At 41.9% G+C, this 17,567-nt stretch overlaps 1 protein-coding gene across 2 annotated transcripts in view; it reads left to right on the top strand.

Annotated features, from left to right (window-relative positions):
* TM9SF3 (transmembrane 9 superfamily member 3) overlaps positions 1-17,567 on the top strand; it is a 92,445-nt gene that overhangs the window by 8,591 nt on the left and 66,287 nt on the right. For both annotated transcript variants that reach the window (XM_073585856.1, XM_073585857.1), the window contains exon 2: positions 15,969-16,164. In XM_073585856.1, the coding sequence (XP_073441957.1) occupies positions 15,969-16,164 (196 nt within the window). The remainder of the gene's footprint in view (positions 1-15,968; positions 16,165-17,567) is intronic.

Raw genomic sequence — 17,567 nt, 5'->3', positions numbered from 1 at the left:
CCTCAGTATCCATCCTGAACTATCACGAAACATCATCGGAGCCTCAGATCACACTGATTTATAACAGTCGGTAAATTTGATAGGAAAATGCAGGCTTCATGCAGAGTTTTCCCACCTGTCAAATGATGGGCCTATCAATAAAATTGGAGAGAGCGTGAGATTAGCTGCTCATTATTGAAATGTTTGTACTTTTTGGTTTTGTCTTGGCATGGAATATTTTTTATATAGTTTTTTCCCTTTTATAGTCACTTCAGACCTTTTAAGGTTTATCTGGGACAATCTTAAAGGGGTTGCCATGTTTGGGGCCATATGTTTTTTCCCCTTGTTTTTTATTTGGATTTTAGAATCATTTTGGTAACTTGGTTTAATTAAAGGGGATTTGTCAGTAGGATCAACTTTTCTAAGCCGTCTATATGGATATGTAGGTCATAGGAAGCTGAATAAAATGATACCTTGCTATCTGCAGTCTGATGTCGGGTTCCAGAGATACTCACATTTTTCATATATGTAAATCAGTTAAGATCTATTGACCAGACACACATCTCCCTGAGAATCTGCCTACAGAGCTCATTTTAAATGAAAGGGGCGTTATCAGTGTGAGACATGTAATGACTGACAGTCTGCACTCTGGATCTACATGTTTCTTTCTGATAACGCCTCCATTCATTTGCAATTAACTCTGAGGGAGATCAGCGTCCGACCCATAGATCTTAACAGCTTATATACATAAGAAAAACGAGGATATCTGTGGAATAAGACCTCAGATATCTAGGTATCATTTTAACTTTTTATGGCCTGCATGCCCATATATATGGCTTAGGAGGGTTGATCGTACTAACAGATTTTCTTGAAAAACTTTTTTTTTTTTTTTTTTGTTTCTCTGCATATTCAATTTTGTTGAGGTCATTAACCATCTGAGCAGAGCTTGTAAAAAAAAAACAGGTAAGTTTACAATCTCCTTATCAGACAGTTATAGCGGGCTAACTGATGGTTTCTGTAAGGCCGGGGTCAAACTTGCGAGTGTGATGCGAGAAACTCGCCTCAATACCCGACACTGCCGCCCACTGTTCGGACCGTAGCGTTCAGCTGCATAGAAATACATGCAGCGGCACACTCCGGTCCCGAGTGCCGGTGGCAGTGCCGGGTATTGATGTGAGACTCACGCGAGTTTCTAGCATCACACTCGCAAGTGTGACCCCGTCCTAAGGGTGCTTTCACATTGTGATCAGGCACCTGTTCGTTAGCCCTGCTGGGGATTGCGTAGGAAACCCCCGCAAAACGGGATTTTGACGTATGCACACATGCACTGACGGGGCCATGGGCTGTAATGGTGCTGACAGAGTGAATATGTGCGGTCTCATGCATCATTTTTGGGAATGTACACCTACTGGAGGCAGACACCCACATGCAGTATACTCTATCTGAATGTCCAAATCCAATAGGTGAAAACTTCCGAAAATGATGCACGTCACAGCGCATTTTCAGTCTGTCGGCGCGTATGCCTGAATCCTGTTACCAGGCTTACGGACGCAAGCCTCAACGGGGCCAACGAAAAGGTGCCTGAACGCAAGGCGAAAGCACGCTTACTGATTCTTAAACCAATTCAGCACACTTCAGTGTAAAAGGCAAACAATGGAAAACATTGAATTAAACCTAATTGAAAAAATGATTCCAAACGGGACCACTTTTTATAGTTATTTAAACTGCACATGTGGAAAAAAAAAATGAAAATGTGCCTGGTCAAGAACAAGGCTACATGTCTTGGTTAATGTTGCAAGTCCTGTGAGCAGAAAAGACCTCAGAGAACTTGCATTAATCATTGCACTCAGTTTAGTATATTTGCTTTACCTGTGTTTAAATTAGGAGCTATTATTTGTGTAGTTTGGGAATAAACATCTTGCCGATCACAGGCTGGGCGGTTGTGGTCAGCGTTTTGGCATTACAAAGAGAGAAGAATTGTACGCGTCGGGTGTCTGATTATATATTTACAGTATAATTGAGCACGGCAGGAGAGAAATACATTGCTGGTCAGGAAATCATTGACTTGCCCTGGTAAGAGGGTTGCAATACTCCTAAATATTCCCATACTAGTAGAATACTTGCAGCTTCGCTCACGGAAAATATGTTAAATTGTTGGTTATAGTAGCTAAAGTAAAATTTTCAGTGTCAGCCTGAAATTGACGTTTTCAGAGTGCTACTGTAATTTTTTTTTTTTCCACTTTAAATTTTTATTATTTTGGCATTTCACTAATTTGTAGTTACATTGATGTGAACATTTTTTTTTTTTTTTTTTTATTTCAACATTTTTATTTATTTTACATATTCAGTAATATTATGTAGTATAAACTATTACAACTATTTTTGAACTATTATCAAAAATGACATACACTGCTAAAAAAAATAAAGGGTACACTAAACAGAATATAACTCCCAAGTAAATCAAACTTCTGTGAAATCAAACTGTCCACTTAGGAAGCAACACTGATTGACAATCAATTTTACATGCTGTTGTGCAAATGGAATAGACAACAGATGGAAATTATTGGCAATTATCATGACACACTCAATAAAGCAGTGGTTCTGCAGGTGGTAGCATGAGACTGCCTCTACAACCCATTTTCTTTGGAGGGCCACACAGCCTTCCATGTGCTCGCCAGAGGTAGCCTGACTGCCATTAGGTACTGAGATGAGATCCTCAGACCCCTTGTGAGACAATATGCTGGTGCGGTTGGCCCTGGGTTCCTCCTAATGCTGGACAATGCCAGACCTCATGTGGCTGGAGTGTGTCAACAGTTCCTGCAAGATAAAGGCATTGAAGCTATGGACTAGCCCTCCCGTTCCCCAGACCTGAATCCGATTGAGCACATCTGGGACATCATGTCTTGCTCCATCCATCAACGTAACGTTGCACCACAGACTGTCCAGGAGTTGGCGGATGCTTTAGTCCAGGTCTTGGAGGAGATCCGTCAGGAGACCATCCGCCACCTCATCAGGAGCATGCCCAGGTGTTGTACAGTAGGGAGGTCATACAGGCACGTGGAGGCCACACACAATATTGAGCATCTTTTCCTTGTCATGAGGCATTTCCACTGAAGTTGGATCATCCTGTAATTTGATTTTCCACTTTGATTTTGAGTATCATTCCAAATCCAGACCTCCATGGGATATTCATTTTGATTTACATTGATAATTGTTTTATTGTTCTGAACACATTCCACTATGCAATGAATAAAAAATTGCAACAGGAATATTTCATTCAGAGATATCCAGGGCTGTGGAGTCAGAGTCGTGGAGTCGGTGCTCATTTTGGTGGAGTCGGAGTTGGAGTCGGTATAAAATGGACCGACTCCGACTCCTAAAATATATAATAAATTGGGTACAGTAATTCAATGCAGGATGTGCTGAATATTTTTTCATAGGAATTTGGGAAAGTTATGAAATGTCCTATAAATGGCTGTTATATTCCTGATCTAAGGCTACATTCACACACAGCGTTTTTCCTGTGTTTTTTGAGGATACGTTTTTCAGCTGCAAAAGCTGATCATCTATTTAAAAAACCGCATCACCTGAAAGGTTTTTGAGCTCATAGATAATGTTTTCAATAGCAAAAGCAGATTAGAAATCTGCTCTATCTATCCATTTATCCATATCTGTCTATCCATATCGTATCTGTACCAAAAAGAATGAAAACCGGGTAGTACACCAATATATATTCTGTTCTATCTAAATATCTTGATTATGGGATCATAAAAATGATTAAATGTCTGAGGTTCACATTGTACTACAATAAATTTTTCACTTAAATATAAGCAATATGTGTGGGAGTCGGAGTCGTGGAGTCGGAGTTGGAGTCGGAGTCGGTGTAAGGGAAATTGAGGAGTCGGAGTCGCAGGTTTGGCTTACCGACTCCACAGCCCTGGAGATATCTAGGATGTGGTATTTTAGTGTTCACATTATTTTTTTGAGCAGTGTATATAGTTATTATACCTGTGTTTCTTTATACTGCCTCGAGCTAGAAAGAGTTTCCAGCTTGGTCTCGGAACTACTGGCATAGCAATGGAAGCATCAAGTGTTTTACCTCATTTGATTTTCAGATTAGTTTGACTTTCAGATATTGCTCAGAAAACAAAGCTTTTATAGTTGTTGGAGGTAATCGTCATGGCCTAGTAAACTCTGTGATAAGTAACTTCAGGCTGGAGCAGGTCAGTCTGCAGCATGAGTAGTGATAGGCCTCCTTCACACAAGATTTGTTTTTGTTAATTTAAGTGCTTTTAAACTTGTGAAAAATGCAAAGGGTTTCAATAATTTTTAACTTTGTATCTGAAGTACGTATCCATCATGAGCGTGGGCCACGCTGTGCTCAATGGCAGATTGCACCTGTACGTCCATACTGTCCATACTATCAGCTGCAGGAGCCCCAATAATGTACCCAGCCTTGCTCCTACTGGAACTGCTAGAGGCGTTTGTGACGTTCCTAACAGTTTAACCTCTTGTGCCACTGTCGGTAGTGACATCCGCACCATTACAAAGCAATTGCAGGCTGTCGTTAGGAATCGGAGGCCATTGTCAGGCCATATACTACATCTGATTCTATGTGCGGTCTGATAGGCTACCTATGTAACAGACAGGGTAATACAGGATATTATACATGTAATACATTCATAGAGCAGCGTGTTACCCATGGGATCATTGGACTGCATGGTCAAGTCCATTTGGGGGAGTGTTAAGTATTGAATGAGGGGGGGGGGACCTTTCCCCCCCCCCCCCATGCCAGTTTTCCCAATGTAAATGGATTAATCTAGAAAAAATAGATGCACTGTAACAATGCCTGCAAGGCCTACTTTACATCCCTTGTTCCCTTGTATCTTCCTTATCCCACAACCCCAAACAGTTGTTCAATACTTTTAACTCCCCCCTCCGCCCACCACTGCCCCCTCCAACTTCCCTAATCTCTGCCGAGGTCTTTGCCGCACACTTCAAAAACAAGATGGACCAAACACGGCAAGTCTTTATTGCTCAACCACCACAACCCCTTTGCATACCAGACCAATGCCCAAACCCCATAACCTCCTTATCTAACATCACTGAAGGGGAGCTTGCTCTTCTCTCCAAATCACACCTCACCACTTGTGCACTTGACCCGATCTCATCTCCTCCCCAACATCACCACCACTCTTATCCCATCCCTAACCCACCTCTTCAGCTTATCACTAACTTCTGGTACCTTCCCTTCTGCTTTCAAACATGCCACAATCACGCCTATCCTTAAAAAGCCAACCCTCTATCCAACAGCCACGTCCAGCTATTGCCCAATATCGTTGCTCCCATTCACTTCTAAACTGGAGCAGCATGTCCACGCTGAACTTTCCTCCCACCTCTCATCTAACTTGCTCTTTGACAATCTACAATCTGGCTTCCGCCCCCATCATTCCACTGAGACAGCCCTTACCAAAATTACCAACGACCTACTTACAGCCAAAGCTAACGGACAATACTCTATACTCCTCCTTCTAGACCTGTCCTCTGCTTTCGACACAGTTGACCACTGTCTCCTACAGATTCTCTCCTCCTTTGGCATCAAAGACCTCACCCTATCCTAGACCTCCTCCTACCTTTCCAACAGCACTTTCAGCATCTCCCACACTACCTCCTCATCCCACCCTCTCTGTTCGAGTTCCCCAAGGCTCTGTTCTAAGACTCCTACTCATCTCAATCTATACACTTGGCCTGGGGCAACTCATTTAGTCCCACGGATTCCAGTACCACCTTTATGTTGATGGTACTCACATCTATCTCTCTGGCCCAGATGTCACCTCTTGCTCTCCAGAATCCCAGAGTGTCTATCAGCCATATCCTCCTTCTCCTCTCGCTTCCTCAAACTCACTGTGGACAAATCTGAACTAATCATCTTTCCCCAATCTCACAGATCTTCCTTACCCGACCTTTCTATAACAATTGACGACATCACGCTTTCCCCCGTACCCGAGGTCCGCTGCCTCGGAGTAACCCTTGAATCTGCCCTGTCCTTTAAACCACACATCCAAGCTCTCTCACCTCCTGTCGCCTCTAGCTCAAAAATATTTCCAGAATCCGTCCCTTCCTCAACCCTCAGTCTTCTAAACTACTTGTGCATGCCCTCTTCATCTCCCGCCTCGACTACTGCAACATCCTTTTCTGTGGCCTCCCTGCTAACACCCTTGCACCTCTCCAGTCCATCCTCAACTCCGCCGCCCGACTAATTCATCTCTCTCCTCGCTACTCCTCTGGTTCTCCCCTGTGCAAATCTCTTCACTGGCTCCCTTTCCCTCAGCGTATCCAATTCAAATTACTAATACTGACCTACAAGGCCATCTACAACTTGTCTCCTCCATACATCTCTGAACTAATCTCCCGATACCTTCCCTCACGTAATCTCCGGTCCTCCCAAGACCTCCTTCTCTCCTCCACACTTACTCGCTCCTCACCCAACCGCCTCCAAGACTTCTCCCGAATAGCCCCCCATAGTCTGGAATTCCCTGCTCCAACACGTCCGGCTATCAACCACACTCGGATCCTTCAGACGGAACCTGAAAAACCACCTCTTCAGGATAGCCTACAGCCTGCAATGATCCCCTCTGCCTCCTCACCACTACTGGAGCTACCGCCTCACCATCACTGGAGCTGCTGCAACCCCCCAACATACTGTCTCCTTCCCCACCATCCTGTAGAATGTAAGCCCGAAAGGGCAGGGTCCTCTCTCCCCTCTATATCAGCCTGTGATTGTTAGTTTGTTTACTGTAAGTGATATCTATCTGTAATTCGTATGTAACCCCTTCTTATGTTCAGCACCATGGAATCAATGGTGCTATATAAATAAATAATAATTACAATGTTATAAATTTTGTATTAGTGCATCCGTAACTACGTTCAGTCTACTGTGTCCTTATTTAACCCGCATGTTGAACTTAGCAAATAATAATAAAGTGCTAGTTTTGCCCATTTAGCTTCAGGAAACAAAATGAATAAAGTGATCAAAAAGTTTGAAATATCAAAAAATGATAGAACTAAAAACTACTGTTCATTATTTATAAAAGCGAGCCCTCATAGAACTCAGCAAAAATAGATATTTTCATTAATAAAAAAATATATACGGTAGATTACATAAATTGGGTATCATCCCATACTATAAAATTATGCCATTATTTGCCGCTCACAGTTAACGACATAATAAATGCAAAAAAATAACAATGGAATTGCTGGTTTTTGCTTATCCAGCGTCACAAAAAATAAAATTGTGAATAATGAAGTGTTTGGTACATTCCACCTAAAATAAAAAGGGAACAAAATGTTATATAGACCAGAAAATGATACTGCTGAAAGCTGCATTTTTGTGAAGCAAAAAATAAACCCTCATACAGCTCCCAAAAAGTTATGGGACTCAGAATATGGCAGCACAAGACTAAATGATTTCTTTTCAATCAATGGCTCCCAATTCATCAAGGTGTTGCCAGATTTCTGAGGTTGCAAAAAAACGTTTGTGACACTTGGCGTTTTTACACAGATTTCCGTCCCACCAGGGATAACATTTGTGTCTCATAATTAATTGGGCTCTAGGTATTGTACGCCATAAAACTACACTTGGTATCGCCGTAATCAGGGCTGTGGAGTCGGTAAGCCAAACCTGCGACTCCGACTCCTCAATTTCCCTTACACCGACTCCAACTCCACGACTCCGACTCAGACATATTTTGCTTATATTTAAGTGAAAAATTTATTGTAGTACAATGTGAACATCAGACATTTAATCATTTCTATGATACAATAATCAAGATATTTAGATAGAACATAATATCTATTTATTGGAATACAACTTTAGAACACAAAAAACTGTAATAAATTGTAAATATGTAATACACTGTATAATATCGATTACATACGGTACAGACCAAAGTTTGGAGACACCTTCTCATTCAAAGAGTTTTCTTTATTTTCTTGACTATGAAAATTGTAGATTCACTCTGAAGGCATCAAAACAATGAATTAACACATGTGGAATTATATAATTAGCAAAAAAGTTTGAAACAACTGAAAATATGTCTTATATTCTACGTTCTTCAAAGTAGCCACCTTTTGCTTTGATTACTGCTTTGCACACTCTTGGCATTCTCTTGATGAGCTTCAAGAGGTAGTCACTGGAAATGGTCTTCCAACAGTCCAGAGATGCTTAGCACTTGTTGGCCCTTTTGCCTTTACTCTGCAGTCCAGCTCACCCCAAACCATCTCGATTGGGTTCAGGTCTGGTGACTCTGGAGGCCAGATCATCTGGTGTAGCATCCCATCACTCTCCTTCTTGGTAAATAGCCCTTACACAGCCTGGAGATGTGTTTGAGGTCATTGTCCTGTTGAAAAATAAAAGATGGTTCAACTAAACACAAACCGGATGGAGTAGCATGCCGCTGCAAGATGCTGTGGTAGTCATGCTGGTTCAGTATGCCTTCAATTTTGAATAAATCCCAAACAGTGTCACCAGCAAAGCACTATCACACCTCCTCCTCCAAGGTTCACAGTGGGAACCAGGCATGTAGAGTCCATCCGTTCACCTTTTCTGCGTCGCACAAAGACATGGTGGTTGTAACCAAAGATCTCAAATTTGGACTCATCAGACCAAAGCACAGATTTCCACTGGTCTAATGTCCATTCCTTGTGTTCTTTAGCCCAAACAAGTCTCTTCTGCTTGTTGCCTGTCCTTAGCAGTGGTTTCCTAGCAGCTATTTTACCATGAAGGCCTGCTGCACAAAGTCTCCTCTTAACAGTTGTTGTAGAGATGTCTGCTGCTAGAACTCTGTGTGGCATTGACCTGGTCTCTAATCTGAGCTGCTGTTATCCTGCGATTTCTGAGGCTGGTGACTCGGATGAACTTATCCTCTGCAGCAGAGGTGACTCTTGGTCCTTTCCTGGGGAGGTCCTCATGTGAGTCAGTTTCTTTGTAGCGCTTGATGGTTTTTGCCACTGCACTTGGGGACACTTTCAAAGTTTTCCCAATTTTTCGGACTGACTGACCTTCATTTCTTAAAGTAATGATGGCCACTCGTTTTTCTTTACTCGGCTGCTTTTTTCTTGCCATAATACAAATTCTAACCGTCTATTCAGAAGGACTATCAGCTGTGTATCCACCAGACTTCTGCACAACACAACTGATGGTCCCAACCTCATTTATAAGGCAAGAATTCCCTCTTATTAAACCTGACAGGGCACACCTGTGAAGTGAAAACCATTTCCGGTGACTACCTCTTGAAGCTCATCAAGAGAATGCCAAGAGTGTGCCAAGCAGAAATCAAAGCAAAAGGTGGCTACTTTGAAGAACCTAGAATATACAGTAAGACATACAGTATTTACAGTTTCACACTTTTTTTGTTGATTATACAATTCCACATGTGTTAATTCATAGTTTTGATGCCTTCAGAGTGAATCTACTATTTTCATAGTCATGAAAATAAAGAAAACGCTTTGATTGAGAAGGTGTGTCCAAACTTTTGGTCTGTACTGTGTGTGTGTGTGTGTGTGTGTGTGTGTATGTATATATATATATATATATATATATATCTCATACACACACACACACACACACACACACACACTATGACTTATCTCGGCTAAGATAAAGCCTAGACCCTCAGGCTGCATTCACACTATGGGCGTAGCCAGGATCAAACCTGGGTGGGGGGGGGGCAGAGCCTCATACTGTTCTGCAGAATTTCATACTGCACACCTCAGCTGCTGCAGGACCTCATACTGCTGCAGGACCTCATACTGCACACCTCAGCTGCTGCAGGACCTCATACTGCACACCCCTACACTTGAAAATAAAGCCTGCACCTTAAGATGTTGTGAATGCAGTCTATTTATTCCAACTATCAGTTGATTTTGATGTTACTGAAGACGAGCAGTGCCTGTCCTGGGCGTCCTTTTGGGCAGCTATGAGGTGTACCTGACTGGTGCTAAAAAAAAAGGAGTGTTAGTCTGTGTGCTACCCGATTTTCATTCTTTTTGGTACAGATACGATATGAATAGACAGATATGGATAAATGGATAGATAGAGCAGATTTCTAATCTGCTTTTGCTATTGAAAACATTATCTATGAGCTCAAAAACCTTTCAGGTGATGGGGTTTTTTAAAAAGCTGATCTGCTTTTGCAACTGAAAAATGTATCCTCAAAAAACACAGGAAAAACGCTGTGTGTGAATGTAGCCTTAGATCAGGAATAGAACAGCCATTTATAGGACATTTCATAACTTTCCCAAACTCCTATGAAAAATTATTCAGCACATTCTGCATTGAACTACTGTACCCAATTTATTATATATTTTCGGAGTCGGCCCATTTTATACTGACTCCGACTCCACCAAAATGAGCACTGACTCCACAGCCCTGGCCGTAATCACACTAGCCCACATAGTAAAGGCAACATTTTGTGCTGCACTTGAATAGCGTAAATAATAAAATGCCAAACATCAGGACTGCTGTGTTTTTTATTTTTTTTTTCTCCATAAAGAGCTTACAAAAGCTTGGTAATAAGTTATCTACCTCAGCATAGTGCCACTGATAAGTCCAACTTATCCTGCAAAACAATAAGCCTCCATACAGCTACGTTGACAGAAAAAAAAAAATTGTGCTTTCTGGAATGTGGCATTAAAGAAAAATGGGGAAAAAAAAGAGCTATCCTAGAGGCCTAAATTCGATATGTCTTAAAGGGTTTATGCACGGTTATTTTTTTTTTTAAATTTGGTAGAGAAACCAATAGGGAAAACTCTAGAAAAAAAAAAAAAAAACATTCCCAAACCTCGAAGGCTGTGTGCACACGTAGTTTTAGGTGCTGCGGATTTGGAAAAATCTGCAGGTAAATTTCAGGTCAAAAGCCCTGCGGTTTCACACCTCTGCAATGGAGAAGGTGTGAAACCGCTGCGGATTCCGCACAAAGAATTGACATGCTGCGGATTTGAACCCGCAGCAAATCCGCAGCATGTGCACAGCGTTTTTTAGTTTACCATTGAAAACAATGGTACTGTACAATGCAGCAGAAATTGCTGCAGACCCGCAGGGCCAGAAACGCTGCAGATCCGCAGCAGAATCCGCAACGTGTGTGCACATGGCCGAACGAATCCTCAAACCACACGTTATATGTAGTGATGAGCCAACGTGCTTGTGTGCTAATGGGATATCGTCAGTGTGCTTGAGTACTATGTTCAAGTTGCCGTGAATGATGAATAGTCACAACGCCTGCAGGGATTGTCTAAGGGTGTGTGCAGACGCTGCGGATTAATCTGCACGGATTTTGCAAAAACCGCAGATAAACCGCAGGTCAAAAGACCTGTGGATTATCTGCGGTTTTGCCTGCGGTTTGGTCCTGCGGATTCACCATCTCCACAATGGTGGCGATAGGAACCCGCTGCGGATTCCGCAGAAAGAATTGACATGTCACTTTCTGCGGTTTCAAAACCGCAGCAAATCCGTGCGGATTTTTCCGCAACGTCTACACAGCGTTTTTTTTTGTACCATTCATTTGAATGGTACTGTACACCGCAGCTAAAACTGCTGCGGGTCCGCAACGGCCAAAACCGATGCGGAAACGCAGCGGAATCTGCAGCGTGTGCACATACCCTAAGGCCGCAGACACCAGCGCCGAGGAGTTGGTAAACCAAACCTCCGACTCCTCAATTTCTCTCACTCAACCTCTGGCTCCCTCATACTTGGCTCATGTTTGTGATACATTTACTGTAGTAAAATGGTAACATCAGGCTTTTAATCACCATTATGATACAATAATCAAGCTATTGAGATAGAACATAAATATATTTATTGGAATACAACTGTAGAACACAAACTTTGAAAAACTGTAAATACAGGGTGGTCCAAAAGTAGGTGGACAGAAAATAACAGGAAGCCTGCAGCACTGCAAAGTCTCAGATCAGTGATCTGACACTATACAGTGATGTCCCACAGTGGGACAAAAATAATAAAGTAAAAAAAGGTAAAAATAATTTTAAAAAATTCCAAAATGAAAATAAAAAAAAATTCCCTAATAAATTCATTTTTTTTGTAAATAAAAAACAAACACTAAAAGTACACATATTTAGTATCACCGCATCCGTAACGACCCGCCCTATAAAAGTCCCACTAGTTAACCCCTTTAGTGAACCCCTTAAAAATAAGCATGCTTTATCATCATACTGCTGATCAAAAAGTACAATAACGCGCGATCAAAAAGACGGATATAAATAAACATGGTTCCGCTGAAAATGTCATCTTGTCCCGCAAAAAATAAGTTGCCACACAGCGTCATCAGCAAAAAGTAAAAAAGCTATAGCTCGCAGAATAAAGCGATGCAAAAATAATTAATTTTTATATAAAAAAAATTTTATTGCATAAAAGCGCTAAAACACAAAAAAAAATTAAATGAGGTATCGCTGTAATTGTACTGACGCTAAGAATAAAACCCCTTTATCAGTTTTACCACACGCGGAACAGTAAACAGTATAAGCGCCCCCCCCCCCCAAAAAAAAAAAATTCATGAAATGCTGGTTTTTGTTCATTCTGCGTTCCAAAAATCGGAATAAAAAGCGATCAAAAAATGTCACGTGCCCGAAAATGGTACCAATAAAAACGTCAACTCGTCCCGCAAAAAATAAGACCTCACATGACTCAGTGGGTCAAAATATAGAAAAACTATAGCTCTCAAGATGTGGTGATGCAAAAACCACCTACTTTTGGACCACCCTGTATTTACCCTGTGCAGTAAGTGTACCAGTGCCTTTTTGCTCTGTAGAGGAATAGCTTTACTACTACGTGTTCATAAAGTGCAGCACAGAATCATCGCAGCTAAAAGCACGAAACAGATATTTATAGGACATTTCATAACTTTCCCAAATTTTGTGAAAACCTTTCCAGCACATCCTGCATTGTTCTAATGTACTCAATGTATTATATATTTTAGGATTCTATCCATTTTATACCGATTCTACCAAAATTGTCACAGACTCAGACTCCACGGTCCTGGAGGGGAGACACTAGCGTATCACATCTGACGCTAATGACACTCGCCTCCAGCTCAGCTGCGAACGTGATCTGAGAATCGCAGCACAGCAGCAGAGGAGACAGAAATTAATTTCTCCATCTCCTCTGCTGCCGTCGTACGTCACACTGCACTCGGGCGATAGCCGAGCGCAGTGCAATGTTTCACACACACCCATAGACTTATATGAGTGTGTGTGATAAACATTTCACGTGCATTCTCAGTATGCTGCGTCTTTTTTCCATATGATCGGAGCAGGAAAAGAAACTCCATTGTGAACACAAGCATATTATTAAATTGGTACGAATGCAATCCGATTTTTAATCGGATGGCATTAGTCTGATTTAATCGCAAGTGGGAGCAAGCCCTAACAGGCAATCCCTACATGTGTTTGGGGTGTGGAATCATTCAGCCATGGTGGCTCGAACAGTGTTCGATCACGCGAAGGTACTCAGTGCGCTTATGTGCTCCAATAACACCTCCTTATCCAAGCACATTCGCCCATCACTAATAAGACGTTGTGTACTTTAGATGTCTACATGGCATCTGGCCATGTTTTGGCCCAAAAAGTTAACATCAAGAAAAAATGTAACATTTTGATTGCAGCAGCAGGCTCATCTGCAGAATCCTTGTGATTGTGCTGGAAGGATGAGCAATGGATTTGTCAGCACAGTGATTGGCGGGGATTTCACTGTTTGGAGTCCCAAGCGATGACACAAGTATTGTGTACTTTGTGGATTGGTGATAAATGGCATTAATGCAGCATGTAGGCACATTTCCAGCAAAATCAAGAATTTGTTTTTTGGGAAGGCCTACAGACCATTATCCATAGCTAGCGAGCACATGACTCCCCACTTCCTTCTGAATGCTCTTTGTATCTAATATGAAGGTCATATCACCTCTTCCAGTGTAAAGAGGACCTTTCTGCTCTCCTGACACCTATTTTAGTATATCCTTGTGTATTACACATAATCTAACATTTCTTATACCTGTGCATAGGGCTGTCCCTCCATTGCTACTGGAAAACTAATGAATAAAATGACAGCTGGGTGTCTCCAGTAATAGGAAAAGAAGCGCTCCTGGGAACACTCGATGCTTTTTTGTCGGCTCTGATTTCTGCGGACCTAAATCTCATCGTTATTGGCAGCACTCCGTCCTGAGGAACAGGTGGACTTGGCACCTATTGGTTTTTATATGAACTGCAATTGATGGGTGCTGTTTCTTCTGGCTCTGTTGGTGAATAGTTTTCATAATATTGGAGTGTTCTCACTCATGCAGATTCACAAAGTATGAAAAATGTTCTGCAATGTCTATTTCTGAGTTGGCTGAGGATGATTTTACAACAATTGTATCATTTTGCATATAGTTTGGGCTTGGTTCCATGCTTCATTGATGCATGAAGATTCTCAGTTGTCATTTCCTCATAATATAGTGGTAACATGGAGAATTTGATGCCTTGATATAGGGAAGAAGAGCAGATAAATTTATTTTTAACACTTTCCACTGGGTTTTTGAAGCACTACTGCACCGTTTTGAAGTTTCTATAGGTTTTCTCTTTTAACAAGATCCTGTCTATTTTTTTTTTTCTTCTACCAAAAAACTTGAGTTTGCCACTATTTTGGTATTGATGACCTATCTGTGGAATAGGCCATCAATGTCCAATTGTCACCACACTCATCACCCCCCCACTGATCAGCTGTTATCACTTGTGGTAACCTTTGCTGGGACGGAGCTGCGGTGCCTGGTACATAAATTACCAAATGTACCTTACCTGATCAGCATTGAAGAGTATTCGGCTGCGATGGCTAGCTCTCCTGACTCTCCCACTCCTGTGCCACTGACTTGTCTCAGCCTGACAACATCTGGAGAGTCAGGTCACCAATGGGGAACCTAAAACCAACCTGCTGTTCCATTGGGGAGCCAGCTGTCAGACCTAAACCGAGGTGATCAATAGGAAAGTCTCAGAAAACCCTTTTTAAAGGGCCTCTGTCAGCACAGAATTACTGTTCAAACCAGGTACAGGCACTCGGTGCACCCTTGGTGTGGCTAAACGTTTAAGTGCACCTTCCCACCTAATTGTTTTCCCTCTCTCTTCCCCTACCCTTCCCCCATCTTCTTTGATTTAACAGCTGTGGCTTTATAGGGCCACGTAAGAACTAAAATAGATGGAGACTCCCTTTTAGACTTAAAGGGAATCTGTCACCCCTTTTTTGAGATATCATATAATGAGATCATTCAATTGTGTGTCACATAAGGATTCTCTTAGTGCTTTTGCTTCCCCCTCACCGCGCACCTTTCATGCATAATAAATACCTTTTTTTTATATCGGTTCAGATGTATGTAAACTGCCGCTGTCCGGTCCGCTGGGCGGGGCTTATTCAACTGCTCCCCCCTCCCTGTCTTGCTCTACACAAGAAGAAATGCGTAGAGCAAGACAGGGAGGGGGGAGCAGTTGAATAAGCCCCGCCCAGCGGACCGGACAGCGGCAGTTTACATACATCTGAACCGATATAAACAAGGTATTTATGTATGAAAGGTGCGGGGTCAGGGGGAAGCAAAAGTACTAAGAGAATCCTTATGTGACACACAATTGAAAATCATATGATATCTCAAAAAAGGGGTGACAAATTCCCTTTAATAAAATTATTTGATTAAGGATTTAGGTTTACATGAGGGCCTTGTCCACACCTTGTAGTTTTAAATCTCAGTCATATTGTAAAGAATTACTTTTTAATAGAAGAAAAGATGCCCAAATATCGGCATTTCTGCAGATGTGCTCCTACTGTGTGTCCACTCTTGTGAGTAATAGGATATATCTGAAAGTGAATGATTTCCTGTTATTTTTCTTTAGAATGGTCAGGAAGTGTGTTATGTAAAAATGCTTAATCATTTCTTTTTTTTTTTCTTTTCTCCCCACAGTATAATGATAAAGAGGAGGTGGTGTTATGGATGAACACAGTAGGTCCATACCACAACAGGCAAGAGACATACAAATATTTCTCGCTGCCATTCTGTGTTGGAAAAAAGAAAAGTATTAGCCACTATCACGAAACCTTAGGAGAAGCTCTTCAAGGAGTTGAATTAGAGTTTAGTGGCTTAGATATTACATTTAAAGGTGCGTATTTCAGCATTTATTTTTCTTTTCATTCAGAAACTTTGATTATTGACATTCACTAACAGTTTGAAAAATACCATGGTTAATAAACCCCTATGGTCGCATTTTACACTATAGTATTGAGATATTGTATATATGCTATTGGATGCAAAACGTTTGTTGGATGAAATGTTCCTTTGTGCTTGCATACAAGATCATCGTTATCGGGGGTGCATTGTCTTTTGCAAACAAGACTCAAGCTGCTGAATACAATGGCAGCCTGTGTGCTCTATGCAATCTGTTACGTTAAACAGATCTGATCTGTAAGAGAAATCATTGTACTCGGCAGCAGGGCATCATACTATGTCACCAGGACTTGTTACAGAGAGTCAAGGCAGCCTATGTGCACTGCGCAACGTACTATAAGATTACTCGGTGCGCATTGTTTACTTTGGGCTGTTTCTGTAAACAGCCATTCAAACGACCGTCAGTCAGTGAAAGTTTATCGGTAGTTGTATCGTGCTGCTGGTCGGTTGAGGGAAGCCGGACCTTTTCAATGACCGCCAATAAGCAAACATTTGGCTGACCGGCTGTCATTTAGTTCTGCCTTTCAGTTCGCCCAAATTAACTTACAGTGAGAACAAAACGGGATTTCACCCAACAGCCATATATTGTCTGATCCACTCCTGAAGCTCACAGAATGGTCCCTATTGGGGGGTTGATATATAGACTTGTATAATTTTTACCCTGTCCCAGTTCTCTGCCTGTCCACCAACTACTGTACTGTGGATACAGTACATATGAATCTGACTCCATCATTGATAGCGGTGTACAAATAAACTATTGTATGCACATGGGGAAATAAGCACTGTCCTCCCGACTTTGGTCTGCTCCACAAGCCATGTGTATGTATATATGTATGTATATGTAATGTTATTTTAGTATTATTTATATAGTTATACAGTATCATTTAAGGAAGGGAGTTGACATATTCTTTTACCTAGTCCTTGGGCCTTAAGCTGGAGTCACACACAGCGACTTACCAGCGATCCCGACAACGATATCAACGTGTTAGGATCTCTGGTAAGTCGCTATGTGATCGCTGGTGAGCTGTCAAACAGACAGCTTCACCAGCGATCAGCACAGCGATGTCGAGCGCCTGGCATCGCTGTGTTAGTTAGCGCTGATGCCATATCCCTGTAAAAAAAAATAGAATCAAAATAAAAAATATTGTTGTTCTCACCTTCCGACGTCCCGCGCAGCCTTCCTGCCTCTCTCCACGCTCCGGTCCCAGTAATCCTTTGCGAGAATGACCGTGAGAATGTCGCGGTCTCGTGGTAGCTCGACGTCTCGCGGTCATTCGTGCAAAGGATCACTGGGACCGGGAGCGTGGAGAGAGGCAGGATGGCTGCGCGGGACGTCGG

This window comes from Dendrobates tinctorius, unplaced genomic scaffold (genome assembly GCF_039654945.1).
Source record: "Dendrobates tinctorius isolate UK_male_01 unplaced genomic scaffold, ASM3965494v1 ptg000089l, whole genome shotgun sequence".
NCBI classification, from domain to species: Eukaryota; Metazoa; Chordata; class Amphibia; order Anura; family Dendrobatidae; genus Dendrobates; species Dendrobates tinctorius.
Note: the sequence above shows the minus strand (reverse complement) of the source record. Positions and strands in the feature narration are given on the sequence as shown.